The sequence below is a fragment of the Rhinoraja longicauda genome, chromosome 18 (genome assembly GCF_053455715.1).
Source record: "Rhinoraja longicauda isolate Sanriku21f chromosome 18, sRhiLon1.1, whole genome shotgun sequence".
Lineage (NCBI taxonomy): Eukaryota > Metazoa > Chordata > Chondrichthyes > Rajiformes > Arhynchobatidae > Rhinoraja > Rhinoraja longicauda.
Genome location: NC_135970.1, coordinates 30,820,666 through 30,848,124, shown reverse-complemented (window position 1 = coordinate 30,848,124; position 27,459 = coordinate 30,820,666). Strand labels below are relative to the sequence as shown.

General features: G+C 39.7%; 1 protein-coding gene across 5 annotated transcripts in view; it reads right to left on the bottom strand.

Annotated features, from left to right (window-relative positions):
• Window positions 1-11,974: 11,974 nt before the first annotated feature.
• LOC144602371 (synaptotagmin-7-like) overlaps window positions 11,975-27,459 on the bottom strand; it is a 391,187-nt gene continuing 375,702 nt past the window's right edge. For all 5 annotated transcript variants that reach the window (XM_078415424.1, XM_078415423.1, XM_078415427.1 and 2 more), the window contains 3 exons: window positions 24,902-25,016; window positions 22,957-23,156; window positions 11,975-22,117 (listed from right to left, as the gene is read on the bottom strand). In XM_078415424.1, the coding sequence (XP_078271550.1) occupies window positions 22,013-22,117; window positions 22,957-23,156; window positions 24,902-25,016 (420 nt within the window). In that variant the 3' untranslated portion in view covers window positions 11,975-22,012. The remainder of the gene's footprint in view (window positions 22,118-22,956; window positions 23,157-24,901; window positions 25,017-27,459) is intronic.

The following is a 27,459-nucleotide window of genomic DNA, read 5'->3' as shown; positions in this document are numbered from 1 at the left end:
GTCTGGTCATACAACCTTGTTAATATCACATCCAAAATTCTGCTATTCCTTAAAGTAACTTGTGCTTCATCTGTTTAATTTTACACATGGGACAGAGACAGGAAATTATGCCAGTTCAGCATCCAACAATCAGATTTCTCACATAACTGTCAGGAGATGTGACTCATTATGGGAGCTTTCCAAACGTCCTGAGCAGTCCTCAGACATTAAAACCTCGTTGGCAGTGTAGTTATTTTCTGCTTTATACCCTCAATCATTTCCTCAGTCTACATGCATAATTTGAGTCTTCCAAAAAATCATAATTTCGTCTGCTGTTACATTTAGGTCATTAGTTTTAATTTGTTAATCTCTTTTTAAGTATGTGGTTAAATGCATCTCAAATCCTCAGCTTTGATTTGACTTAAGTAGGAACCTGGTATTGACATGAGATGTTCAAACCGAGTATGTTAAAAAAAAAATGCTTTTAGAGTTTTAAGTTAAAGGACTAAAGATGCGTGTTCCAAGTTTTGATTTAGACCACAGGTATCTGAAGAGATTAACTAACGGAAGGAAGAGGATCCAAGCTCTATCATCAGTGATCACAAGCACAGCATGGCCAAAGCATCTGCAATCATGTTCATCAGCCAGAATTGCCAGGTGGATGATCAATCTCCTCCTGAGATCCCCTACATCACAGAAGCCAATGTCATTTACTCAGTGTGATATAGGAATAAGGTAGACAATTGGAAAAAGCAAAATTCTGAAGGAGGGTTTCGACCCGAAACATCGGCCATTCCTTCTCTCCAGAGATTCTGCCTGTCCTGCTGAGGTACTCCAGCATTTTGCATCTATATCTTGGAAAAAGCAAAAGTTGGGTGACAAAATAACAACTTGAAAATTTACTTCAACTTGAAGAATCGAAAATTAACTGTTCCTTTAGCCAGTGCAGATAAAACACTTACTTTTATCTGACAATGCAGCAAATTGCCCAGCCATATCCTGCCCACTCAAAGCAGGACAAATTCAACCTGCTAAATCAGTCTATTCACAATCAAAATGATGAAGGGTGTAATTGACTTACCAATAACCCATGCACTGATTCCCAGTTTAGATTTTTGGCACGGTCATTTATTTCCATTGACCTCATTGCAGTCCTAACCAGATCAAAGAACGGAATTCTGAAGGTGGGCAGAGTGTGCTTGTGCTTGATGACAGCAGCATTTGAACAAGTGTGACATCAAGAAGCCATGGCAAAACTGAAAGCACCAGGCTTCAGGAAAAATCTCCAATGGTCGGCATCGTACCTTTGAAAGAGCAAAGGCATATCGGATTGTTGGAGGTCAAACATCCCAATCCAGTATTGTGAGAACGATAAGAGTTCCTCAGAGTAGTGTCCCAAGCCCAACCATCTTTAACCTCGCAGCATATTAGCACAGCGGTGGAGACCCAAGTTTGATCCTGCCTATGGGTGCTGTCTGTACGGAGTTTGTATGTTTCCCCGTGACTGGAGGTTTTGTCCGGGTATCCTCCCATATTCCAAAGATGTACAGGTTTGTACGTTAATTGGCTTCTGGAAATTGACCTTGGGGTGTAGGATAGAACCGGGGTGTAGGATAGAACCAGGGTACGGGTGATTTCTGGTCAGCGTGGACTAATGGGCCTGTCTCGACACTATCTCTAAACGTAACTGCTTCATCATGACTTTCCTTGCACAAGGTCAGAATTGGTATGCACTCTGATAAATGTACAATGTTCAAACCCTTCTCGAGTGTCAATGCTTGCATGCAACAAATCAGACAATATTGAAATATGGGCTGAAAGGCAAGAAGTGACAAGTGAAAGTGCAAATGACCATAAATTATATTCACCGGCAGTCCCAACACAGTCTCCACCAATGCTCGGACTCTCACTATTAAATCAGAAGTCAACTGAACCATGAAAATTAATACTGTAAAAAGGTCAGAAGATGGTATGCTAAACATATGTCCCACGTCTGGAGCCTCCAGTCTCTTCCCAACACTTGCAAGGGGAAAAGAAAATCAGCAACATGGTACAATACTCTCCACTTTGCTCGATGAGTGGAACTCCAACAGAACTCGAGAAGCTCAACATAGAAGACAAAGCAGTCTGCTTGATTGGCATGCATCACTCACTCAAATATTAATTCGCTTCACCACCATTGTTTTACTGTGTGCAGTATGTGTCATCTACAACATCCATTGTATTCACCAGGGTTACTTCAGCAGCATATCCCAAAACAGGAACACTTACGACCAAGAAGACGTTGCAGACACATGGAGCATTGCCTTTACAGATTCCTACAAGTCATACATTATCCTGACAAAGTCATAATTGAATTTAATATTGAACACAATATTGCTATTCCCTAGTCATCACCTGACCCAATTCAAGGAGCTTTCTACCTGATAGAATTGAGAAGGCCTTCACAAGTATTTATTGTTCAAGGAGGTACTTCACTGCCATTTTTTCCAAGGAGAATTAGATATGGGCAATAGATGTTGGATTTGGCCGTGCTCAGCAATCCAGAAATTGAACGAAGACAAGCCAAATGCACTTAGAGGGACATCCATTTTAGGAAATGCCACCCATTTTCCTGGAATGATTCACAAAGGATCAGAGTTAAGATAGAGCTGGAGGCGAGAAAAGACCAGGACCAATCAGGTAACAGATGACCTCAGGCAGGGCGGTGCCCTGGTAGGTCCATTGTTGGCAAGGGAAAATGTGATCTCAAAAGGGATACAAGGTGGTGAACTGTGGAACTGGTTAAACAACTAGGGTGGAGGGATGGGAGGGGAGAGTTAGTAGAAGTTACTTCATATCTCTGGGTTGCAAGCTACTCAAGCAAAATATGTGTTGTTCCTCCAATTTCTGTGCGTCCTCACTCTGGCAATGGAGGAGGCCCAGGACAGAAAGGTCTATGTGGGAATGGGAAGGGGAGTTGAAAGGGTTGGCAACTGGGAGATCCTGTAGCATTAGTGTTCAGCGAAAAGCAGGGAAGTGCATCAGTAGGGTCTGTTACTCTACTAGTTATGGTGTCATCTGGAAACTTAACCATGTTACTTATATTTCATCCACATTGTTAATCTAGATGACAAACAACTGGAGACATAACATAGATTCCTGCGACACACTGCCAGCTGCCAACCTAAAAAACAACCCTCCACCGCCACATAGATGAATCTATCAAGCCAATTTTGCATCCATTTGGCTAGCTCACCCTGGATCCCATGAGAACTACCCTTCCAGACCAGAACAATGTCAACTACCCTCTTAGTCAATCCCTTCAATTTGCTTTTTCAAAACTATCAAATTACTGAGACAATCTCTCCACATATAGCCATGTCATCCCTAATTTGTCCTTGCCTTTCCAAAGCAGATAGACCCAAAGCCCCTCCAGTAACATTCCCACTATTCTTTACACTGGTCTTTAGCTAGATCTTGCAGACCTTAAATAAAGACATACTGTAGCATTAGCCACTCTCCATTCTTCCTGCATCTCCCTCTGGCTAATGAAGATATAAAAATAAACTGTAAACTGACTGACTCTTATCTAGACCTCCTCCCACGCTATCTCTTGCAAAGACGACATCCCCTACTCTCAAGTTCACCACCTCTGCCGCTTCGGCTCCCAAGAGGAGGCTTTCCACTCGAGGGCATCTGAGATGTCCTTGTTCTTTAGTAATCATGGTTTTCCCCCTGCTTTTATAAATGGATCCCACACCCATGTCACTTCTGAGTCCCTTACTTTGGATCTCACTACCCCCTCTCCCCACCCCACACAGAATTTCTATTCTTACAATTGTTTGAAGATGGATTGATCTATGGTGCATCAAAAAAATAGATTATAATATGCAGGCCATGCAAAACAGGGTTAATAAAACTAAGGTTTGTGAAGAAAATGGGAAGTGCATTGGGTGTATAAGTAGAAACAGATGATGGCGGCCCTGACCCACGTTAAATTAGAAGGGTGCATCCAATTACCAGGACCAATGTGTTCTCTGTAATTGCTGGCAGGCGATAATTGGATTTTCTTTGCAATGTTCACTGGGCCAACATCATTTATTAACAAGTTGGCAGTGAAATCATTCCATTGAAAGATAAGCAATACGTGAATGTTTAAGTTATGTTTGTTGAGCAGCAGCATTTGAATGAGGAAACATATTCAATCATCTGCATGTTTGTCTATCTTAATACAGTAATAAGAAATATACAAGGTAACCTTTGACTTATTGATCTGAAGAGATCTTAACAGCATCCTCTGAAGCAACCAATTCTCAGTTGTTTTCGATTTGCTGTTGTAACAATCTGCTGGAGATGTTGGGAAGAGGGTAATAGTACCCGTGGAAGGGAAAGCAATTTAAGCTTTATAAATTGAGTAGACTATGAGTGTTGCTGCAGTTATCATCCTATTACACATTTAACAAAATGTAATTGAAACAAGCAAGCATCTGAAGGGCCAGGAACCAAAGTCATGAATCGACTTTTAGTTGCTAAATTAAAAAGATCATATTTATATTTGGAAATAAAAGGCAAAGTATATTGGTCATCTGTCAATAAAATTAAGTGCAACATTTCCTTGGGACATTATCTGAATTAATTTTTCTTTGAACCTCAAATGATCCAGAAAAAATGAAGTGTTCCACCATAGATTGGATCATGAATTAATCAATCAGTCATGAATCAACATATTCTGCCTACCCCGAGCTTTTGTACCCCGTTCAACCTCTTGCCAATGACAGCTCTTTGGATGGGAAACCCCACATTTTCTAGGATATTGCAAGTTGAGAAAGGGCTTTCTGTATCAATCATCAGGGTTTGTAACTGTCTTGTTGACCAAATGCAGGACATTGATGGAAGGCGGGTTCTGCCATTGCCTACCGTGGACTGCTGGAGTATCAGAGTGGAAAATGGATCTGCACACTGCAGAACCATCAACTATGATCCCATGTTTGACCACCTATTGGAATGTTATAGTTCAAAATGGCCTCCATGCCATCTCTTCCAACAATGTGCATCACATAGGCAAGGGAGTCCTTTAATACAATGTGCTGCTTCTGACAAATTTTAAATAACATTGATTTCCACCTAGCATCTGATTTCAGATGATAAACTATCTTTCCGGATTGAAATGTTGCAATGCCTGAAATTTCAGTGGAAATAACGAGTCAACAAATCTATTTACACTTGCTGAATTAAAGATCATATTTATATTTGGAAATAAAAGGCAAATTATATTGTCAACTACTTAATAAAATTAAGTGTAACATCTTTTTGATTCCTATCTGAATTTATTGTTCTCGCCTCAAAAGATAAAAAAGTATTCACCATAAATTGTGTACAGCATCTACAAGTTAAAAAAAAGGGTTAATTTGCTCTTATGTAAGAAAGTATGACTATGTGCTTTACTCAAAGAATAAACTTGAACCACTAAATTTAAAAGTGTTTGCAAGTCTAAGTCTTGCTGGCAAATGGGCTAATTTATAGATGTGTTAACAGTCTTTTCATTTCCCAATGGGAATTGAAAGAACACATTCAATTAATACAGCGCCATTAACTATTAAAACTACAGGGCATAAAAATAGCCCCTTGCATTGTAGAGTTACAAATATTTAAATGTATTAAAGATAAAGTGATAATTGATCGTCGACCAAAAAAAACCCCACAATGAATACTTGATAAACCATTTTGATTTTCTTCAAATGATATTCCAAATGGTGAACAAAAACCCCACTCATGTCAAAGCAATAATTACCTTGAGTCAGAGTTACATAGCACAGATACAGGCCCATTGGCTCAAGTTGTCCAAGCCACTCAAGATGTCTATCTGAACTTGTCACATTTGACCCTCTACTATCCATGTATCATAATAATTTAAAACAACAGCCTATCCTTGTAACTCAAACCCCCTAATCTTCAGAATCTTCTCTGCATCCTTTCGACTGATAACATCCTTCCTGTAGGTACGCGGCCAGAACTGTGTACATTACGGTCTCACCAACGAATTGTTCATTTGCAACATGTTTCAGTATGCGCCATATTCTGACCAAGTTATTGTGATCTTTTAAAAATGTGTTTAAATGTCATAGAATCAAACAACTAAAACAGTAGGTACACCATTGATTAAATACTCATTTTACCTCATCCAAAATAACCATCACAGCAGAATATCTGCCTTTTGAGCTTCCATTTTCAATTAATAGCTTTTGCAATTCCTGTTTGTGATTTAAAACAGAGAGTGGTGAGTCTGTGGAATTCTCTGCCACAGAAGGTAGTTGATGCCAGTTCATTGGCTATATTTAAGAGGGAGTTAGATGTGGCCCTTTTTGCTAGAGGGATCAGGGGGTATGGAGAGAAGGCAGGTACAGGCTACTGAGCTGAATGATCAGCCATGATCATATTGAATGGCGGTGCAGGCTCGAAGGGCCGAATGGCATACTCCTGCACCTAGTTTCTATGTTTCTATGTTTCTAACCTATTATTGATGTCAGAGATTACATTTTGTATATTTATTAAAATGGCACCAGATTTAATTTGGAACAAGAGGCACATATTTGCAAACTTCCAATGACTGACACAATTTCACTCATGCTTTCTTTCAGTTCATTCTTTCATTTAGCAAGGTTTAGCCAAATTCATACATACATTTTGTTGCTTGCCTTGTTTGTTTCACAACACGACCCAAGGCATTGGTTCTCTACTATTACATTTTTGTCCCCTATCAATAAAAGATCTACCCTTGATCTACTTCTCATCTACGTGCTGCCTGACACCTCAGTTCCCATCACTCAATTGGCGACGCTCAGTTTTTACCTGACCACCATCTAGTTTACCCCTTGCTCTGCTTGCCTCATTCCTGTTACAGCTTTTCACTGTACCTCAGTACACGCGACTATAAACTAAACTCCTAGTACTTGCTGATATGTCCAGCAACTAACTTTCAGGTGATAGAACTCACGATCCTAGGTTCCCATTCAGTTTACAGACTTCACACCTCTCCCCAGCAATTCCCAAGCCAAATCATGCTGCATGAACTTTAGTGTCAGGTCAGAGCCTCCGTTTAACTTTTCTGCTGTTTCCTCATTTCTCCTGCTTCAATCTGTAACTAATGAAAGTAACCTTTACTGTTGTCCTATTGCTTTCTTTGTTACCTATCTACAGAAGCTTTTAAAGTCTGTCCTCGTGTTTCGTGCTAGTTTACTTCTGTATTCTACTTTTCTTCAATCAACTTCTCTAAAATGTTCCCATTCATCAAGTTTACTACTCCATGTGAACATATACCCATTCCCTCTGATTTGATGCCACTTTAAACTTCTCACGGAAGCTACAGGTTTTGCCATTCAAATTTATTTACTTTTGCCATTCGTATTTATGCCTTAAAAATGTATAAGATTATGTATTGATGTTGTAAATGTTAATATTGATGTTCATTTACAGTCATATTAATTGATATAGTTTCCTCAATTTACAATGTGAGATCAGGTCTCAAATCTAAACAGAGCAAACTATGACGTCAAGACCCTAGCTTCAGATTTAATTTAAATCGTTTTCAATCTTGCATCACATAATGACCACCCTCCCTTAATATCCCTTTAAATGTCTGATTATTAATTAACTCTTTCTCATTACACATTGCTAGTTTGACAACTCAATGGCACCTCAAAATGAATTTTCCCTCCACACTATAACCGCAAATTTGGGTTCCCGCATAAGCATGTCGCCCCAATGTGCACCATGATCTACAGTATATTACTATTATTGTTTTTAGATCTATGGATAAATTCCACCAATGATTTCTGCCCTTTCCTATTTCTTAACTCCATCCAAATTAATTCTACTTTGTGACTTGAGCTACAATTCTTTCTCACAGCAGACTTTTTCTATCTGTTGTTATTAGGGTTGCCCCTCTTCTATTTCAACCCTATCTTCTGGATCCCATGCTGCCTAGCTTAAAGTCAACCCATTTGTCCATCTTGACAGGCCATCCTCAGGACTTGTGTATTCTTGATACAATTCAGCATTTCTTTAAGCAGTGCAACAGTATCCTAGGGTAAAACGTACCAGCCACAGGCTCCATTACAGTGTCCCAATCTCAACCGCCAGATCATCAACTGAGCCAAAGTATCTTGACATGTAGACAATGGAGATGTGATTACCATGGTCAATATGGTTTCCATCAGCTCCCACATTACACAGCTACAACACATCACCTGCCCTCTCCCACATTACACAACTACATCACCTCACCTGCCCTCTCCCACATTACACAACTACATCACATCACCTGTCCTCTCCCACATTACACAGCTACAACACATCGCTTCACCTGCCCTCTTCAGTCTTGTAATTAGATTACATTGTTTAATGTATAAAATATTTTTATAACAATTACAAAATACACCATTGCCTTACCTTCCCAATGTCCCTGACTCATCACAATCCACATCTCTGGACTGAGCTGTGGACACAATTTACTGTGCCAAAACAAACTGTCTTTGCAGAACCTTTCCACTTGATTCCCTGATCTCACACATCATGTCAGCTGACTTGAATAAACTAGTTCTAGCTCGTTATCTAATTTTCTGCCTGACTTGCTTGTTTATCGTTTCATACCACATGTTCATCGCTGCAAATGGAAACTGCAAGGTTAAGGAAATCTAATAGTCAAAGTAAATTAAACAAGTAATATACAAAGCTGGGTCATCCTTCCTAAAACCTCCTACTCAATCTCCTCACTCCATAGATATTGTAAAGTGCAATCAGCCGCTTCCTTGCAGGGATAAATAAGTGGTTTGACAGGTAATTAGGTAGCAAAGTAGTTTAAGCCATGGGCTAATTTAAGTCAATTGATTCAATGTGTGTGATCTGTGCAACTGCACAACTCCCTGAAAGTGCCAACACAAGTGAACAGAGTGGCAAAGGAAGCGGTGGCACATGCTTGCCTTCAACAATGTTTCCTCAATTTTGTTCAAGGGATCAAGGGATACGGGGAAAAAAGCAGGAACGGGGTACTGATTTTAGATGATCAGCCGTGATCATATTGAATGGCGGTGCTGGCTCGAAGGGCCGAATGGCCCACTCCTGCATCTATTTTTCTATGTTTCTTTCAGAAAAAACAGGAATATATTGAAATTTGAATGCAAAGCCTTAACTTGTCGTCTCTATTTTGTTGATAATTAGAAAATGTAACCACTGTACTAAACTTGCACAGAAAGTAGAACACAAGGCCAGGCGCATAAGCCCACAATGTCTGTGCTTAGACCACCTCTCACCCGCCTATGATCCATATCCCTCCATTCCCCACAGATTCAAAGCTGTTCAATTTATTAATCAGTTCATTCTCCATAAGTACAGCTGATTGTTTTCAGCATTTACTAATAGAACATCGAACAGTACAGCACAAGAACAGGTTCTTCGGCCGACAGTGTCTGCTCCAAATATTGTGCCATCACTTATCTGCCTGTACATAACCCATGTATAACAGTATAACAGTATAACAGAGCTTTATTTGTCATTCGGTACCGAGGTACCGAACGAAACCACATAGCAGTCATACAAAAAAAGAACACAAGACACATAACCCCAACACAAACGTCCCTCCATTCCCTGCATATGCATATGCCTATCCAAAGGTTTCTTAAAAAACACTATCGTATCTACCACGCCTGGCTGCACATTCCAGCCACCCACCATCCTCTGTGTAAAAAAAATTACGCCGCAAATTTCCTTTCAACTTTGCCCTGCTCACTTTATAGCAATGACAGATAGCGACAGACAAACTACATTTCCAGTAACTAATAAAGCTTTCTGTTCTCGACAGAAACCAGTTGGATGGTAAGCTTGGTGTTATAAGTGACAGGAGTAGAATTAGGCCATTCGGCCCATCAAGTCTACTCTGCCATTCAATCATGGCTGATCTATCTCTCCCTCCTAACCCTGCCGTCTCCCCATAACCTCTGAAACCTGTACTAATCCAAAAATGTTTCTATCTCTGCCTTAGAAATAACCACTTACTTGGCCTACTGTGGAAAAGAGTTCCACAGATTCACCATCCTAATGGTGGTGGTATAATGCTCACACTCGGATCAACGCTTCCTTCTGGACACTAGTATTCCACACACGAGCCAGAATCATATGGCCAGCATTTCCCAGTCAGTGATAGGGGAACAGTGCTCCCCACTCACATGATCACTGTCCATTCAATGAGAGCAGGCTCTGTGGCTCAGAGTAGTATTTTCCAAATGGGATTCACTGTAAGTATCTTTTGCAAGGAGTCTTTGACGTCCAGAATGACTGATGTTAATAAGCTGATGGAGAGCCGATCAGAAACTACATGAAGATAAAGTTAGAATTTGAAGTGTTTACCTCAGTCTCTGAAATCTGCACAGAATGAAATTTTAAAAAAAGTATTTGCTGAATAGCGGAATTATCAATTATAAAACGATAAAATCTAAGGAATTTAAAAATATTTATTTTTCACAAATAGAATTAGTCTGTCAGAGTACATTTATCAGGTGCTGTTAAAACTCAGAATGTAATATTTTCACTGTTTTTTTATGGTAAGAATGATGTATAAACAACAAAGTTAATCTCAAATTAGTAATTAATAGCAATGAAGAATGTGCATCATCATTTGTGAACTTGTAGCACGCAACACTTATAGAAAGTGATGGATTTCCATAGTCAAACTCCAGCAGTTACTGTGTGTTACTCCCTGAAATTATGTTAAACAGACTGCTTCATGGCAATCACAAGTGCAACTTTTGTGCTTTGTTCCATCTCCATTTGTGACATTTTAGATCACGAGATGATGCCTAAACATTTCCACCTACAGAGGGTGGAAATGGTGAAACCAATGTCCGGTGCCCTGTTTGTTTTTTCTTCTCCTTGCAGTGCTGCTAGTAAAGTTATTAAAATCAATGTGCTTTTGTGAGGCAGCTAATTGTTCTGAAATCATAACACTTAACCTTTGGAGCTGAGGATATGAAGCCAGAATATTACCACCTCCTCAGTCTGAATGGTGCTGCTTTGTACAACGTCTCACTGTCCTCAATGAGGACAACAATCAAAGTCAAAAAACATTTCAATCTTTTCAGAACTTATTTCAGTGTTTTTAATTGAGCAATGATAATCACTAATTCGAGAATCCTTGCAGACATATTTGTGGGGATTTACCAAATTATTGTTTTCTTATTGCCTATCCCATTCCATGTCATCATTCAGTGGCATTTACAGCTAATTCTAAGGCTAGCTAGAAATGGTGACTGAACCTATTTTTTTATTGTCTGGAGATCATCGATGGTGCTTTAGATATAAGCTGCTGTTCCCATTACCAAATAAAAAGAAATGTGTAGGAAGAATCACAGATGCTACTTCATACTGTGGAAAGGCACACAATGCTGGAGTAACAGAGAATACAGAATACAGAGCTTTATTTGTCATTGCAACAGAGGGTCAGACGACATCTCTGGAGAAAATGAATAATAAAAAGGAATAATAAAAATAAATGCATTACTCACCTGCATCTGGGTTTGAATGCTTAATTTGTACTTCTCTCAAATTAATTTGGTTGCTTATTGTAAATGACTTACTCTTCAGGGAACTATGTTTCTATGCTTCGTGACCCTGTGCAATGTTTTCAAGCTTCAAGGTTATCATAAAGATTTTCATCCCAGTAGGATCTTGTGGGTTGACAAGTTGCCTTGGATTTTTAGAATGGAAAACATAGCTGATTTTTAATGGCCAAATGATTTTACATTTTTATTTACATGTGCTTTACTTAACATTGTTGAGTGTATTTTTAAATCAAATTTTCATTAACGATAGATTAAACCTTGGCAGTCATTGCTCTGAATAATCTACATGGTACCCAGCATCAATACCATAATGTTGTTTTCTAGGTGATTTTCCACATTGAAAAAAGGCACAGAAATCGAATGGATGGTTTCCTACTGTTTATTAATCATAACTAGGACTTTTTCCACAAAAAAGAGTAAAATTTCAAAATATATAATCTCAGAAAGAAATACTCTACCATATACATAATATAGATGAAGTCATCTCATACAAAATAATTTACCTTCATGAAGTACATTAGCTACCAAACACAATAAAAATTACAATCTTTATCTATCAGTGTTGTTTGTTGAGGTACCATCTGCACGGTTAATCTGAAATGGGTCAGATTACTGGGGGGGGGGGGAAGATAAAGAACAGTACAAGGAGACCGGATGAGGACTGAAGTTCAAAGACATCATCTACAAAGGCTGGCTGGAGACAGATACTATATCAATACTAACAGATAGATGTGCTTCTGTATTCAAATATTGCTCAAACTATGAACAAGTATTTTTTAATTTTTATTATGCTATAGAACTTCTTAAAAACTTGAATCAGAAGTCAACTGACAGAATAAAGCTCTGTCATTATCCCGATAAAGTACATCTGGCTTCAGCCAGTCCGAACTGTTTTTTTTCTATCAATATACCACTTGGCAGCTAAACCTATGCATCATGAATATCCTGTACAAAGTTGGCAAATGTTACATCGCAATTTGTGACAAAGAAGCCATTGCAGTCTCTTTAATTCATCTTTCCCAAGAGCGTAAAGATGCCCAGTCCTTTTTTAAAGAAAGGACCAAAAAAAGCAATAAATTCAGGACTGCATCACCTTGCATGAAGATTAAACAGTCTGTACACAGATTTGTAAAAACCTAACCATATATTCATTTATATGAAACTTTGACTGCAGCCAAACTAGCATTCAATGTAAACATAAAATACATCTGTTTATGCTATCCATACCCTGATCACCAGGGATAGGATACTTGCCAAGATTATTTATCCACAAAAACTAAGGCTTATGTTTAAAGCTGAGATCCTTTTTTTTTGTTAACCTTTAGAGCCTAGTTTCAAATCTACCACAAATTGTATTGCACACCACTTTCTTCCCCACCCCTCTCCTCCTCCCCAAAACATACAGACACAAGGGGAGCAAACTCAAACCTTTTGAAGACCCACCAAGCCTTGGTCAGGCAACATCTTTCTGTTTGCTTCCCATATTTACTGGCAGAAGTACAGTAGACACATTCTTTCCGCACCAACAGTTTCACAAAGAAAGTAGAAGTATTCTTTCTACTTCTTCCTGGTTTTCTGTACATGGTTTGAAAGTGGCAAAGGGGATGTGGTCCACACCAGGGATTAGTCCCAGTTTGGGAGATGGCACTCTGTCGCGAGTTGACTTGCTGCAGTATTCATTGCTTGTTATTGTAATTATTACTCTTGGCGTTTACTTTACAAATCAGAATTCCTTTTCTCCCAAGTATTTCCAAACATTGGATATACGCTTTGGTTTGGTTTTTGCTTTTAAATTGAGATTTTTTTTTGCAAGCTGCTTTTTGTCATTAACTAAACCTGGACCAGCTCTACAGAATAGTACATCTGACCCTGACTGTTGTTGGAGTCAGGAGGTGATGTGGTGATCACTTGAGTCAACTAAACTTAATAAGTGTGACCCCCGACAGACATAGACTTTTATTTTACAAAATCACATTTTAGATCAATTTCCCCATTCTATTCGCTTTATAATTTTAGGCTGCTAGAATTTTGTTTGAAGCTCAACGAAGTTGGATATCTGATCAGTATAGAAACAAGGAATTGCAGATGCAGGTTTACAATAAGAGACAGACACAAGTGCTGGAGTAACTCAGTGGGTCAGGCAGCATCCCTGGAGGTTTCAGGTCAGGACCCTTCTTCAGACTGAGAAAGGGTCTTAACCCAAACCGTCACCTAGCCATGTTCTTCAGGGATGCTGCCGGACCTGCTGAGTTACTCCAGTACTTTGTGTCTGTCTTTATTTGGATATCTGATCAGGTGGGGTGAAAAAGTTGGGTATGAAGCCTCAGTAGCCTGTGTTTTCTTTAATTGATGCTTAATTCCTATGTCCTATAGCAGCACAACAGGTCCGAAACATACTTTGGGGAGTAATCCCACCTTTTAGATCTTTGAGTATTGTCACATTTGTGAATTCACTAGATACTTGTTCCGATCAATTTATAGCAGGGGGAAGAAAGGTGCTTTGGAGGAGTTTAGAGTTGGTCAATCTATTTGCTCCACTATTTGTCAATCAAAGAGACCTATTAAAGTGAGGAGTCGAAGCAACATCTCCTGAGCCAGAATAATTCAACAGCATTCCACTGGCTGGTCTGACCAAAATGGGATTCAGCCAACTACAATAAATGAATTTCTGACTTTCCTTTAAACTTCAAGGTGTGTAGCAGGTCACACAACAGCTTTGATTTTCAGTAGCTTTGAAAGTAAGACTAGGCAAAACAAAAAGGAACGTTAACCTGCAAAAAAAAAGCAATATCTGGTTTATACAGCGAATGTCAACGGAATCAAAGATCTGTCCTTACATGGGGACAGAGAGTCACTTGTCAAACTGGTGATGAAGAATGAGGAGTAGAATTGACTTGCAATGTAAAAATCACACTACGCCTCTTTGTTAAAATAGTGGCCTGGGAAATTTCATGCAAATGTAGCAATTCATTAGTATGCTGAAAATCAATTAGCACCATATCACTCCATTGATGTTGAAGGTTCTCGCTAAACATCTGCCTTTAAAAGGTTTACTGGACATGTGTCTAGCACATACTATGAAACAATTTTGCAGGGAACAAACAGCTAGAGAAACACACCTGAGACTAGTCAGTTGGCATTTGACTTTTGCATTAGCATTGGGGTCTCTTATCCCTATTAAAGGGGTCTTTTCTCTCTATAAACAGTAGCCAAACTGTCTCCTCATTTGGGAATAAGAAAAGGGCCGCACATTATTTAAAAAGACAATGTCCCTTGAAATCTGCCATTTTATATTGGGTGGAATTCCAAGAGATGTGTTGTGAAATGGGTTGTACAAAATGGCAAAGAATGATCACTTTATGATCAACTCCTGTCTGACAACGTCAAAATAACCAGCCCAAGGCAGAACATCTTCCAAACCTTATCCTCCTCACCGCTTGAGTGTGCTTTAACTAACTGCAAGAGACACAAATATCTCTAAATCTGAATCTAAATCAATTATTCAGGAGTGGTGAGATCATTCCCTGATAGAATTACAGTGACCCTGTTTGTAGAGGCATTGGTCGGTGTACACCTGGGGTAGACCAAGATATTTACCGTGTGATCCTTCATTCTGGGTAAAGCGTCAGCCACTAATCACCATCACAGGAGGAGTGCTGGACTGTTCTTTCAGATGAAGCACTAAACAGGACTTTTGATGTCCTATCAATGGGATGTAAAATATCCTATGGCATTATTAGAAGAGCAATTTTATTAACTCAACCAAACATTCTGTTTATCCCACAGTCAATGATGCAGCCAAGTCATCCATTTTATCCACAGCTTGCTGTCCACAATCAGCCTCCAACGTTTCCAAGATTACAACAGCCACTGCATTGTTAAAGTACTTCAGTAGCAGTAAAGCACTTTGGGGATCCTGAGGTCAAGAAAGAAGCTTATATAAATACAAGCCTTTCTGCTTTTTTGTCTGAGCGACATTGTCAGCCAACACACAGTGGGCTGTGGGAGGTGTTGCTGTTGTCTGAGTTACTTGGATGGCATTCCTGCTTGCAGGTGATTATCTGGATTCACATTGGATGTGCAGTGCAGGGACAGACCATTCTACACAGATGATCCAAGCTCCCATTTATGTTCCACATAGGCATTATCTACCTTACATTATCCATCTCCACAGCACCTCCTTCTACTCCTTCATCCCGAGTATATGTGAGGTTTTCTCTCAATTGCATTTTGTGCATATGGTGCTTAGGAAACACAACCTTGGCTAAGGTATTGAAATCTATTGGAAATAATCCTAGGTGTTACACTTTCAACTATCCAACTGATCAAAATACGTTGCAATTAAATGCCCAATGGTTTGCTAAAATGACAAAACAAAATTGCTGGTATCAGCTAGTGAGAAAGATGATACTTCTACTCACAAAATTGCACTAATCTTCATAAGTTCAAACCAAAAAGAGATGTTGCCGTAGAGCAGCCCTGCCCACAGTAATTATTGCTTAGTTAAAAGCTGCTTGGATCAGCAGAGCCACATCTATACTCTACTACATGCACAACGGAACCATTTAGAATTGCAGGGGGTTTATAAAAATGAAGGACAAAGAAGAGGAAATGAAGAGGGCAAGGAGAAGGGGCCACAGGATGTATTCAGTCCCCACTCCCCCATGAGTCCTGTTACTGAGGTAATTCACACCAAATCAATTCCATCCAGTGACTCATTCTTTATGTGAACACCATCTCATGGGACCAGCTAACCAAGCAGATACCAACAAACCTTGTCATTTAAGTGCCTGAAAGTCATGGCGGCATTAATCCTACAAATAAAAATGGAAGGTTCTATTGGCTACTGAGGAAAAATAAAATTATTTAAATATGATTAACCCTCCACTAAATAAATCTGGATAATTTAAAGCCGCTTACTGGATCTTAGCAAAGGTACAATTTGGTAGAATCAAAGCAAGTTTTCTTAAACATGTTTTGTGTGTCATTGAGACATAATTTTAGGAGAACTAATTACATAGAATAATTTCTTCGAGATGCTCGTGAAATAGACTTGATGCGGAGGAGACTCGAAGGGCCGAATGGCATATTTCTGCTCCTACGACATACGAAATGTGAGGGGTTTAAAGGGAGCAAGAAAAGTGATTCAAAACGATGACACAATTAGATGTAGTCACGAAAACAAAAGATCAAACCTGGTAAAAGATTTAAAAATAACTTGCAAATGAAAAAGCCTGAATGGGACTCTTGTAACATGGGGAGAGAAGTTTCTCTCTATAAGGACGGTGACTCCCATAAAAGGAGGGAAGAGGAGATCCAGAGACTGCAGATGCTGAAACCTTGAGCAAAGCGCTCGAGGAACTCAGCGGATCAGGCGAAGGGAATGGATCCGCTTTCTGGTCATTGTCGTTTCGGGTTGGCACCGTTCAAAGGATGTTTGTCCATTCCCTCCACAGGTGCTGCCTGACCCGCTGAGTTCCTCCAGCACTTTGTGCTTTGAAAGGAGTAAAGAGGTGCATTCTTTGAAAGGAGTAAAGTGGAGAGGAGGTGAATGTAATACAAACTACAGAACTGCTTGCAGGAACACCCACATTTAACTGTATTATAAAGATAGAACAATACAGCACAAGAACAGGCCATTCGGCCCACAATGTCTGTGCCGAACATGATGTCAAGACTGACTCTCATGTACCTGCACATAATTCATATCCCTCTATTCCCTGCATATCCATGTGCCGATCCAAAACTCCCTTAAATGCCACTATCGTATCTGCCTCCACCACCACCCCAGGCAGCGTGTTCCAGGCACCCACCACTCTCTGTGTAAAAAAAGTTGCCCCGCACAACTCTTTTAAACGTTGCTCTTTTCACCTTAATGCTATGCTATATCTCTAAAGTCTAAAGACATTGTGGGCTGAAGGGCCTGTTCCTGTGCTGTACGGTTCCATGAAATATCCAAACTCCACACAGGCAGCAACCAAGGTCAAAATCACATTTGGATCTCTGGAGCTAAGAGAAAGTGACACCAGCTCCAGTGGCAGCCTGCTGCTTAAATTGTGTTCCTTAATCTTAGCGCAGGAATTTAAAATCATCTTTACAATTTAATGCAGCCAAATGGTTTGGTTTATCATTATTGCCAAGTGTACTGAGATACAGTGAAGGGCTTTGTTTTGTGTGCAAGTCATACCATGTTTACCAAATACGGATTAACTACATGCTAAATGGGGACCAGGCACTGTAATAAATAAAAGGAACTTATTAGCTAAAATAATTCTGTTTAACAGCATCAAAAAATATTTAATATGACAACTGAGGAATCTGAAAATATTGATTAAGAAAATGTAAGCAATTAAAATGGTAATGCCTCTGAGGATTTCTTGCATCTCCTTGTAATCTTTAAAGCTAGCATGGCAGACAGTGAATGTTTGGTGAAAATTTACTACTGAAAATATACTCTTTGTAATGCTACCTAAAAAATGGAAGATATTATAATTCTCACATGATTATTTTTCCAAATGGCTTATTACAGTGCGTTTGTTATTGATGGCGATTTTAGGGTTTTTTCACCACATTGTCAAAACAAAATAATTAAAAGCAGTAAAAATCATTATTTTTTTCCCTTAGTGTTGGATCAGAGGGAAAGGTTGTGAAGAGCGGCTGATAAGGGAAGGTTTGATAAACTCAGCATCCAGTGCCAGGAAAGTCCATTATTGAAAAGGATTTTAATTAAGGAATATTTTAATTACTTGAAATATAAGTTAGATTAGTGAATGTCTTAGATCCTGAAAGCGAACATCTGTTTAAACTTAGTACCCTCACACACAAAAGGGTAATAAAATGTTGGAAAAATCGACTGGACAACAATATTAGAGATGTTACTCTTGCAGGTAAAATGTCAATTTGTTTACCTGGATGGGAAGCTACACTAGTCAAATTGATACATTATACATTTCAATAATGTTCCCACTTCATTTTTATCCATGCTGAGGAGATGGGATGTCTTGTACTTTCACCATTGCACTTCCCTTAAGCTTTTGTAGAAATGACTCATGTAGAACAGAGAACTGCAGATGCAAGTTAATACATAAAAGGACACAAAGTGCTGGAGAACTCAATGGGCCAGGCAGCATCTCTGGAGAACATGGATTGGTGGCGACTCGGGTCGGGACCCTTCTTTTGAGTCCCTACCCATGTCCTCCAGAGATGCTGCCAGACCCACTGAGTTACCCCAGCACTTTGTGTCCTTCCATGACTCTTGGTACTTTGCACAGGGAATTTATTGTCACTTAGGAATTGGGGTGAGCAGAGAGGAGGCCCAGTTGTAGCACGGCCGTCCCAACTGTAACAATGGTTTTTGCTTACTGTGTAGCCCTCTGCCATTGCTCACTTTGTTGTGAATCTTCTTGATTCGTTTTCTTAATTTAACCCAGACCTTTGGTAATATTTATCAACGTTTTAAGAGTCCCTTCTCACGGTTCCCCTGAGTCTAATCTGCCTAGAAAAGAGGAAGAACAAAACTATTAGAATATCTCAGACAGGGGATGTGTTATTGCAAAGGCAAGCCAATCTCGAGCAGTATCCCCCTTTCGGTTGTGTGGAGGACTAAAACCAAAATGCTGATTTTCATCTGACGGGTGCATCTTAGCTTGTGGGGTGAAAATCAGAATGTATGCACTGGTTCACCTGTTACTGTGGACTTCTGCTAAGTATAGAATTAATACCTCTCCATTGGGGATATGGCATTTCCTACTTGAATTTTGCAAGTGAAGGCTGTTCTGAGGAGCATTCAGAAATAATTGGGGTACTTTGAATAAAGGGTTTAAAGGAATGGGATCAGAAACACCAACAGTTTACACTCTCCCACACTAAAGGGAGGACTAGCATTATAAAACCAAACCTCGAAGCACGTGAAGAACTTCACTCGAGTGGAGCTGATTAGCAACATAAGATCAAGAATCAATGAAGGCACAATCACGTTCTTCATGCCTGATGTTCTCTCTGATAAATAAAGCTAAATGTACAATCGTAAAACATACTCTTTCCTACCAAACTTAGTAAAACCACAGCTTATACAGAGTCATTTAATGGGATCAATATAGGTGCAAGATATTGGAACATATGGCTCAGAGTTAAATGCTGACTCGTCATCTCGCGATTCATATAAAGCCTGGACTGATGGGAAGATGCTATCACTCACTTAACAAGAAGTGACTCCGGGTAGAACTATTCCTGTTCTAATTAACATGGGATCACGGCGTAAAAGGTGCCATAATATGGGACATCACCCTGGCACCATCACAAAAAATACTCTGAGTGAATGTGTCTGTATATTTCCACAGATGATGGCCACTTCTGGCAGATGTTATCAGCGTACAGTTCAGAACAGACTTGGTTTAGCGTTGACTGATATTGCAAGAGATTTACTTGACAACTAACTGTACATGATCGCTCTCTTTGTTGGCCCAATGTATCCCCAAAGCAAAAATAGATTTTGGGAATGAGACACAAGGAACTACAGATGTTGGAACCTTAGCAACACAAATTGTTGCAATAACTCAGGCAGCATGTGGAGAGAGAATGGACAGGTGATGTTTTGGGCCAGGAAGAAGAGTTACTCCAGCATTTTGTACTTTGCTAAGGATTCTTGAATTCTGTTTCTCTGCCTGAAATTCTACACTGTAGAGCCCACATTGTAGAGTGGGAACAGGATGTGAAATAATCATGATCTTTATCTCAGATCCCTGCCTGTCGGGTACATTGCTTTATTAGTAGATCTATAAGAGTAGCTCAAAACCAATTGGAGCCTGTCATCTCTTTTCAAAAACATGGCAACTAAAGGTGAATTCCAGACCCCATCATAGAGTCATACAACATGGAAACAGGCCATTTGGCCCAACTCTCCTATGCCAACCAAGATGCTCATCTATTCGAGTGCCACCTGTCCACATTGGATCCATATCTCTCTACACCTTTCTATCCATGCACCTGTCCAAATCTCTTTTAAATGCTGTTATAGTATCAGCTTCAAATACCTTCTCTGGCAGCTCGTTCCATACACCTGCACCACCCTTTCTGTGCCACTTCAAATAATACTCTGTACTGTACAGAAATACCTACATTGTTTCTACTGTGTCTTGAGTTGTAGTTAACTACTCATTGGCCCAGAACAAGATGCAATACCCGATTCTCTGATTGGAAAACTAGATCTCCAATCAACTTCTCAGTCTGACTGTGATAGAGGCATGTAAATCAAGAGGGGGATAGGACAGGGATTTTGTTGTTGGTGTTGTTGTTAAGAACTCTGGATCTGTGCTCACTGCCCCAACCCCAGCCTTTAGCCTTCATAAATTCATCCAAATAACCCAAATGAAGGAATTTTACTCACCACCAAATAATGTTGTTTTTCATGCACCTGATACTACCGAAGTACCCAGAAAATGCATGGTGATCTACAATGATACTTGACAGGACTTTTACAGGAATATCAATACAATATTTTACAATTGCTATAATTCGCCTTTGGATTGGCAGACAAATACTGTGTGCAACATTATTGATTTTCTGCATGGTAATCCTTTGGGATTTTTGTTTTCCAGTATAGTAGCTCTACAAGCCCTGGACAAAGGAGAAGCAAGTTGAAATACTGTGTAAACCAGACATTGCCCACTTAAAAACCACCTCTAGAAACCCCAAACCCATCCATTGCATTTTTTTTTCATAACCAAATCTGTTCATTTAAAAAAGTGCAGAGAAAATAACCCACGCATTAAGGGCGTGGCTGAATATTCTTTTGTGTGCACCAAAACACACTTTATACAGTAACTGACACACAACACACACACACAGAGACATACACAGATTTTAAATTCCTGTTTTCTCACGTTTCCTCCCCCTCTAGGTTAATCAAGATAAATAAAAAAGTAGTCTTTAGAACCATAAGCATCAACGTCTGCACCAGAAAATTAAAATACCATCTTATTTTGGAAAAAAATGACACATAATTTTTTTTCCAAAGCTATAAACTCCCTCACTACTGGAAGAACAATTTGCTTTTTTTTTGTCACCGGAAAAATTGAAACTAAAAGTCTAAGCCACGTGACTCCTCGCCGTGGATGCAGGATGAGTTGTATCGCGACCAAAAAATGCAAATTTCTTTTGTCGAGGGAGGTGGTTGGGGAGGACGGTGCAGTGTGCTGGGTGGGAGATGATCGTTGAAGCACAAGGTGGTTATGACCTCGCGACTTAAAAAATGTCCCTGGCAGCTCAATGCTGTAAAGTCCATGGTGTATGGATTGGCTGCTGGACTCCCAGATTGATGGCTGAGTAATCCATGACTTTAGTCCAGGTGCTTCATTGTGCATACTTAAAATGTCAAGGCTAAGCCCATGCTTTCTCTTCCGCGTCTGCTGTTTTCCAAACTTCTTTGATTTGGTGAAAAATCATGTCTTGAGTTGGTGCCACTGAGCCACTGCGTGTCGTGGTCTCCCGATCATGTCCTTCCAATGCTTGACCTCGCCGGGACCGCTCTTCCAAGATAAGTAAATCTGCGCGAGATAAAAACCAACCAGACAATTACACAACGTGCAAGATCGCAGCCATGTTTGTTTCGAATTTGATCCATTTTATTTTCAGAATTTTCCTCCCTTTCTGTTCCCACATGCATTGTACATGTGCAAGACATTGGTGAGGCCATATGGGTGTTCATTTTTGGTCACCCTTTTATGGGAAAGATGTTGTTGAGCTGGAAAGGGTGCAGAAAAGATTTACGAGGATGTTACCAGGACTCCAGGGCCTGAACTATAGGGTGAGGTTGAGTAGGCTAGGACTTTATTCCTTGGAGTGCAGGAGGATGAAGGGTGACCTTGTAGAGGTGTATAAGATCATGAGAGGAATAGATGGGGTAAATGCAGAGTCTTTTACCCAGAGTTGGGGAAATAAGTACCAGAGGAGATAAATTTAAGGTGAGGAGAAAAGGATTTAATAGGAACTTGAGGGGTAACCTTTTGTGCATAAAGCATGGTGGGTGCATGGAACAAGCTGCCGGATGAGGTAGTTGAGGCAGGTACTATCACAACGTTTAAGAAACATTTAGACAGGTACATGGGTTGGACAGGTTAGGGGTGCATGTAGAGGCCTCCGTGCAGACTGTATCTCAAATATCATTCACTCCATGCCTCAAGTAGAATATCCATTACAGAATTATATTATAGAGGGCGTGAGATAAAGGTTCCCCAGATTGATTCTGGACAGGGGTATAGCTATTTGAGGAGATATTAAGAGGACTGCAGTTATTATTTCATAAGAATGAGGAGGTTAGCCTGAGATACAAGTCTTGGATCATTGAGTGAGGAACTCTATGTTTAACATTGGTTTGACTCCATACCTTTCCAATAACATCATTTCTGCTCAGCCTGTCTTTATCCATCACAGTGATTATAATAGTTGTCTCCCTCAATATTTCTGTTGGTACGTCGAACATGAAAGACTCATTAAAGATGGGGTTTAAGCATCTCTTCAACACAGCTGTTTTCTTCTTTTCCACCTTCTTGTCTTTGTACATGAGCCAAACTTTAACGTACGGATCTGTGCATAAGGAAGACCACAGAGCAATTCATTCAAATTATTTTTTTACAGCTATGATCAATAACATGATAGCTGCATTGAGTACAAACATTCCTTCTTGTTATGGTGAAAAATCCAATAGACACGAAAATGTTGCTGAGAAAACTTTTGCAAACAGGAACAGCCTGTTAACACATAAAAAGTAATGGCAGCATCCAACGTCACTGGAGAAGACAAAGGGTATATTTCATAGACATTTGCACCTCTGCTTAAATCTAGCTAAGATTAATGAGAACATGATCTGCCGCCATTAACATTTCAACAGTTTAGCAGCAGTATGTTTGGACTATTGCCAGATTTAAATAACCACAACCAACATGCAATTGCTCGGAATTCAGCAATTTTGTTCCCAATAAAAAACTATGAACGACAAAAGCTTAACTTTTATGGCCGAGTGAAATGCAAACTTCCTTCAGTGGCTCATCCAATGTCATTCGGCCCGATTCGTCCATGCTGCCCAAGATGCCCCATTTAGTTTAGTTTTTAGTCTAGTTTAGAGATACAGTGTGGAAACAGGCCCTGTGATCCTGACTTCGGGTGCTGTGTTTGTGGAGTAGGAACGTTCTCGCTGTGACGCTCATGGTTTTCCTCCGGATGCTCTGGTTTCCTCCCACATCCCAAAGACGTGTGGGTGTGTGGGTTAAATGGCTTCTGAACATTGCCATAGGAGTAGAACAAAAAGGGTGCACCTTTAGAAAGGAGACGAGGAGGAATTTCTTTAGTCAAAGGGTGGTGAATCTGTGGAGTTCATTGCCACAGAAGGCTGTGGAGGCCAAGTCAATGGATATTTTAACGGTGGAGATTGATAGATTCTTGATTAGTATGGGTGCAAGGGGTTATGGGGAGAAGGTAGGAGAATAGGGTAGAGAGGGAAATATAGATCAGCCACGATTGAATTGCAGAAAAGACTTGATGGGCCAAATGGTCTAATTCTACTCCTATAACATATGAGCTAGTGTGAATGACTGCTTGATGAATGGTATGGAATCAATGGGCCAAAGGGCCTGTTTCCATGCTGTATCTCTAAACCAATTATATTTTTCGAGGTCAGCAAACCTCATTTTCTCTGAGAAAGGATTGGCTTCCTGGAGTTCTTTTGACAGCCTCCTGCATCAGTATATCTGGTCTCAGTCTTCTTAAAGAAGAACAGGTCAGGAGTAGTGCTTAAGATACAAAAGAGTGAGCTCAATTGAATTTGTGCCCAGACACATTGGAGTAGAAGTTAAATTTTGCTGCAGGCATTTGACAAAGGAAAAAAAAGCAATATAGTCCACAGTCAATTCAAAGACAAGTGACAGACTTCCAACTTAATTATTTTGAAATATCTCTGTACTCTTTCCAGAGAGAATTAGATTCATCATCCCAATCCAAAATATGGTCCTGTTCATTCCCTCCACAAATGGGGTGGCGGTGAATTGGCCAGTAACCCAGCTTATTGAAGGATCATTCAGAAGCTTGATAACAGAGGGGAATTTGTTCCAGATCAGGGTGGTGTGCGTTTTCAAGCCTCTGTACCGTGACATACCACAATATCCTATTGGAAAGTGTGCCTTCTGAAACCTCGTTGGTGCATTTTGCGTAACCAATGCAACTTGATTACATTTTAACTGACTACAAAAGAGGGAACACCTGGTGACAATGCAAAGATAATTATTCTCTCTTCAAACTCAGTACATGACAATCAACAGGAATATTTCTGTACCTACCTGATGTACCCCCTATGTCCATGGCTTTCAGATTCCTTGCCTTAATTATGTTCACAGTGATAGTGTTGGCAGTGGGGTTATAACACAATGACAAGAGAAGTTCCCCTCGACTTCCCTGTAATAAAAATAGAAGAGCCAAATTATTCACATTTATACTCATGCTTCAAAATAATTGTGAGACAAAAGCTACAAGAAAGTGATTAGAAATGCTTATCCAGGCTATAGCAAATTGGAGTTCATTGGTGGCCCTTGGACTTTCTTTAATCGGACTTTACTGGACTTTATCTTGCATTAAATGTTATTCTATCATATATCTGTACATTGTGGATAGCTCAATTGTATTCATAGAAGCATAGAAACATAGAAAATAGGTGCAGGAGTAGGCCATTCAGCCCTTCGAGCCTGCACCGCCATTCAATATGATCATGGCTGATCATCCAACTCAGTAACCTGTACCTGCCTTCTCTCCATACCCCCTGATCCCTTTAGCCATAAGGGCCACATCTAACTCCCTCTTAAATATAGCCAATGAACTGGCCTCAACTACCTTCTGCGGCAGAGAATTCCACAGACTTTCCACAGAATTCCACAGACTCACCACTCTCTGTGTGAAGAAATGTTTTCTCATCTCGGTCCTAAGCTGTGACCCCTGGTTCTGGACTTCCCCAACATCAGGAACAATCTTCCCGCATCTAGCCTCTCCAACCCCTTAAGAATTTTATATGTTTCAATAAGATCCCCCCTCAGTCTTCTAAATTCCAGCGAGTATAAGCCCAGTCTATCCAGTCTTTCTTCATATGAAAGTCCTGCCATCCCTTCATGTATAGCCTTTCCGCTGACTGAGTAACACGCAACAAAAGCTTTCCACTGTACCTTGTTATATCAAACTAAAAATTTGATAACATATCCCTCCAGATTCAGGGACAGTTTCTTCCCATCTGTTGTCAGCCAACTGAACCATCCTATCAACAACTAAAGAACGGTCCTGAGCTACTCTCTATCTCATTATGCCTTTTTTCTTGTAAACTAGTATCTGCAGTTCCTTGTTTCTAAATAATTATCTTGTTTTAGTTTTAGTACTCTTAGAATTGGTAAAACATTTGCAAGTCATCAAGGATTCAATAATATAATGCTTAATTATTGTTTATCAGTCATCAATTAGAGGAACTAGTTTTCTCCAGGATATGTTACTTTTGTTCATTGTCCTCCCTCTTCCAACCTAACTCTGTTCCCAGCCTCAACCTACATGCTTACATTAATTGGGGAGTGTTCAGATGTATAAAGTTCAAATAATGCATAGTCTGTGGAAAGGATGTTGGATTGTCTTCTTTAAATAAGACTGGACATGTTGCCCAAGGTGTGGTTAGTAATGCAAAACTCGGGTAAATAATGTTTGATAATGTTATGAAAGGTCATTTAATTTGTTTTCTGTGAGCCAGGATTAATGCACATCTCATCTATTGCAAAGGTAAATAGAGGTTTGAGAGGCAGACATGGGTAATGTCATCTTTCAGCTAAAAATAATTGCACATTATCTCCATTCTGCCCTTTGAAACTTGAACAGGATTCTTCCTGCTGACAACTTTGCATTGAGTTCATGACAGGTGCTGAGCATCAATGTGAAGACAAGTTCAGAGAATGCCCACGGAAAATATTTTTCTTGGCAATCCAAAGAGCAGTTAAATTTCACAGTCCATGCATTTTACTTTCCTAAACCCAAAACTTTGACAGAATGTTATTAAGCATGCAGTAAGATGAAGATCTTTTATGCTTCCTGCCTAACCCAGTCAAGAATCTGCGTATTAATAATGTGTGCAGGTCGTTTGAATTGTAATGGGAAATACTTGTCACTTAGACAGCGAGTTTTCGGAGGCAATTAAGGATGAATGGGTGTGACTCTTCATGTCAAATAAAGCAATTTCTACAAAAAAACTGTCCATTCACTATGTCACACAATAAATCAAATGTAATTTAAATATGCAACTCCTTAATTATCTAACTTTTTTATTCATATTTTTGATTGAACGGTGAATGCACTTAAAGTCAAAAGCATGGATAGATTGTTAAAAAATATAAGGCACTCACAATGTTGCAATCAATAGATTATTGTGACACAAAGATCCTCTAGCTTGTCTTTGCTTTACTTACAAGCACAAACCAAATAGCATTGATAAAGAGAATAATGTTTAGTGCAAGATAAAGTCCAGTAAAGTCTGATTAAAGATAGTCTGAAGGCCTCCAATGAAGTAGGTGTGAGGTCTGGAACGCTTTCTAGTTGATGATAGGATGGTTCAGTTGCCTGATAACAACTGGTGTATCTTGTTGTGATATTGCTGGGACTACTTTGTGTATCCAAGAACTACTTTGTATGGCTGTGTATATAAGTGATGGGTGTGATTAGGCGGTCACTCTGGATCCAGGTGGCCTTGGAATAAACAGCCTGGAGTACAAGCTGCACCATGATAACATCATAAACATGTGCACTCGTGGTCCGTCCAGAGTCACAACAAAGGTACAACAGGTACCGGACCACGAAGAACAACATGGTGGCAGCGGTT